Source organism: Dioscorea cayenensis, chromosome 19, assembly GCF_009730915.1.
Source record: "Dioscorea cayenensis subsp. rotundata cultivar TDr96_F1 chromosome 19, TDr96_F1_v2_PseudoChromosome.rev07_lg8_w22 25.fasta, whole genome shotgun sequence".
NCBI lineage: Eukaryota > Viridiplantae > Streptophyta > Magnoliopsida > Dioscoreales > Dioscoreaceae > Dioscorea > Dioscorea cayenensis.
Window position 1 is genome coordinate 27473940 of NC_052489.1, and position 2665 is coordinate 27476604.

A 2665-nucleotide genomic window follows, 5' to 3' on the forward strand; every position below is an offset into this window, starting at 1 on the left:
TTTCCTAGCTCGCTTGATCAAGTTTGGTCAACTTGGATTCCTTCCCCGGATGCGAATTGGGCGCATCTTACGGGATCTTCTTACCGAGCTATTTTTCGGAATATATGGTTAGAAAAGGAATAACAGAATTTTCAATCTCACCTTTCTTTCCACATATTCAATCTTGTTTAAAAATTTCTCATATGTTTTTTTGATTGGTGTTCGCAGCTAAGGATCCTCCTTTGCATGTTCCCGATGATTCCATTCGATCGTCAGCGCTTCTCGACTTCCGAGCGCCAGATCGTCGGACCTCGCCAAGAACTTCGATTCGACCCACTTCCTCGGGATTGAACCTTCTTTGTCTGACTGAGTCGACCTTTGTTGCCTCTTGGTGTACTTCGTCTTCTTAGTTTTAGGCTGGGGGTTCCTGTCGGTTCTTGTTGTTTCCGTTCTTTTCCTTTTCCGTTTGTTGTGGACTGTCACACCGCTGGTGTAGCGTCCTTTTGACTGTTTCCTTTTGTGTTTTTCTTCCAGTTGTTTGCTGTTTTGTTTTTTTAATAAATTTGTGGTTTATCCACTTTTAATCCACTTACTATATATATATATATATATATCTGCATATGAACACACTTATCAAGTCCTAATTAGCTTGTTGACATTATGTATATCATGAGCAAGAACAGCGGCGAGATCGCAGGGAATATATAAAAGATCATTGACTTGTTTTTCTACGTGCAAGCCTCAAACTTCAATTTCATATAATTAATTGTCGGAGATATTAAGAAAATATTTTATGATTTCATTCACTAACTTAACATAAAAAATATCTAAATGGTAGCATTTTTTTTAAATGGTAAATTAATTCAAAGATTCACACAAATCATGGTTAATAAATAATTTTGATTACACATTAAATGATCAGTTATAAATGAGATACATGAGAAAGAAAGAAAGAAAAAAAGAAAGAAAGAAAGAGAGGGAAGAATGGGTAGTGCAGTATACCAACAAGAAGGTCACAAACAATGGAGGAACATTGGCAAGAAGCTCATACTTGGTGCAATCTATGGTCTTCTTCCTTTAGCTCTCATCCACTCCTTCTTCATCAGATCAATCCCCACACAACATCAAGATCCAATCTCTTCCTCTCCAGGTATTAATTAATTAATATTAATTAAAAATCTTGCATTTTTCTTTCACATATATACTAGTTTTAATTTGTTTTCTCTGAAGAAATCACAGTTGTAGATAAACACAATGAATGGAGAAGAGATGATCAAGTAGTAAAACAAGACTGTGATTACACCAATGGAGTTTGGGTTGAAAGCACACAAGGGCCTAAATACAACAACACAAGTTGCAAGACCATCAGAACCGGCCAGAACTGCCTCGGCAATGGCCGGCCGGACACCGGTTTCCTCTACTGGAGATGGAAGCCAAAACAGTGTGAGATCCATGAGTTTGATCCATTCTTGTTTCTTAAACTCATTGAAAATAAACACCTAGCTTTCATTGGTGACTCCATGGCAAGGAACCAACTAGAGTCTCTACTTTGTCTCTTAACCACTGTATCAACTCCAATACTGAAATACCAATATGGAGAGGATAACAGGTTTAGGAGATGGACTTTTGGGTCTCCTTACAATGCTACCATCTCTATCTACTGGGCTCCTTTCCTTGTTAAGGCTATAGACACAACACAAGGTCAGAACAAAGTGTATATGAACACCATTGATGAGAAATGGGGTGCAGAGATTAACTCAATGGATATGATAGTGTTCTCTATGGGACACTGGTTTAATAAACCAGCTATCTTTTGTGAAGGTGATAGTGTTATAGGTTGCCATAACTGTGGAGAAAACTCGAGATACACCGACATCGATATCTTTGATATGATGAGGAAGGTGACCAAGACTGCAATAAGTGAAGTTGGCAGAAGAGTGGAAGGAGATAAAAGAGATGTTTGTTGGGGTGGTGAGCTTCTCACCAGGTCATTTTTTGAAGGAGCTTGGGATAAGGCTGGGGGCTTGTCCTAAGGTGAGACCATATGGAGAGGGGGAGAAGGAGGTAGGGTATGTGGAGAGGGAGATGAGGATGGTGGTGGTGGAGGAGGTGGAGGTGGCTGCAAAGGTGGTGGAGGAGAGTGGGAAGAGGATTTGGGTTGAGGTTTTGGACGTGACTAAGTTGGCAGATATGAGACCTGATGGGCATCCTGGGCATTATATACACCCTTATGTTATGGCTAAAGGATATAATGGACCATATCATAATGACTGTTTGCATTGGTGCTTGCCTGGTCCTATTGATACTTGGAATGAGATTTTGTTTGAGTTGATCAAGAGATGGAAATTTGAATCAGCGAAGAATTAATGTTGTTGTTTAATGAGGTATGTTTGTTTAAGTATGATTTTGATCTTTAATTTGTTAATAGATGAAAGTTTAGAGAGCGATTATTGATTAGAGTTATGTTTCAATATATGCATACTCTTATTTATGTAAACTAATAATTAATTAATGATATGTTGTTATTCTTGTGCTATTTTATCTGTTGAATATAAGAATAACAAAATATAGTGGGATGGGAGGGGTTGATAACGTGGGCACCGGGGTTACTGTCAATCTTATAATAATAATTTTCAAAATATTAACAACTTATTTTAAATCATAGAAATAAAATTAATTCTTTTCA

General features: G+C 37.7%; 1 protein-coding gene across 1 annotated transcript; it reads left to right on the forward strand.

Moving 5' to 3' along the window:
• Positions 1–963: 963 nt before the first annotated feature.
• Positions 964–2012, forward strand: LOC120249312 (protein ALTERED XYLOGLUCAN 4-like). The gene is made up of 2 exons (XM_039257815.1): positions 964–1129; positions 1210–2012. Exons 1-2 carry the CDS (start codon positions 964–966, stop codon positions 2010–2012), a joined length of 969 nt encoding a protein of 322 aa, XP_039113749.1.
• The last annotated feature ends 653 nt before the right edge of the window (positions 2013–2665 follow it).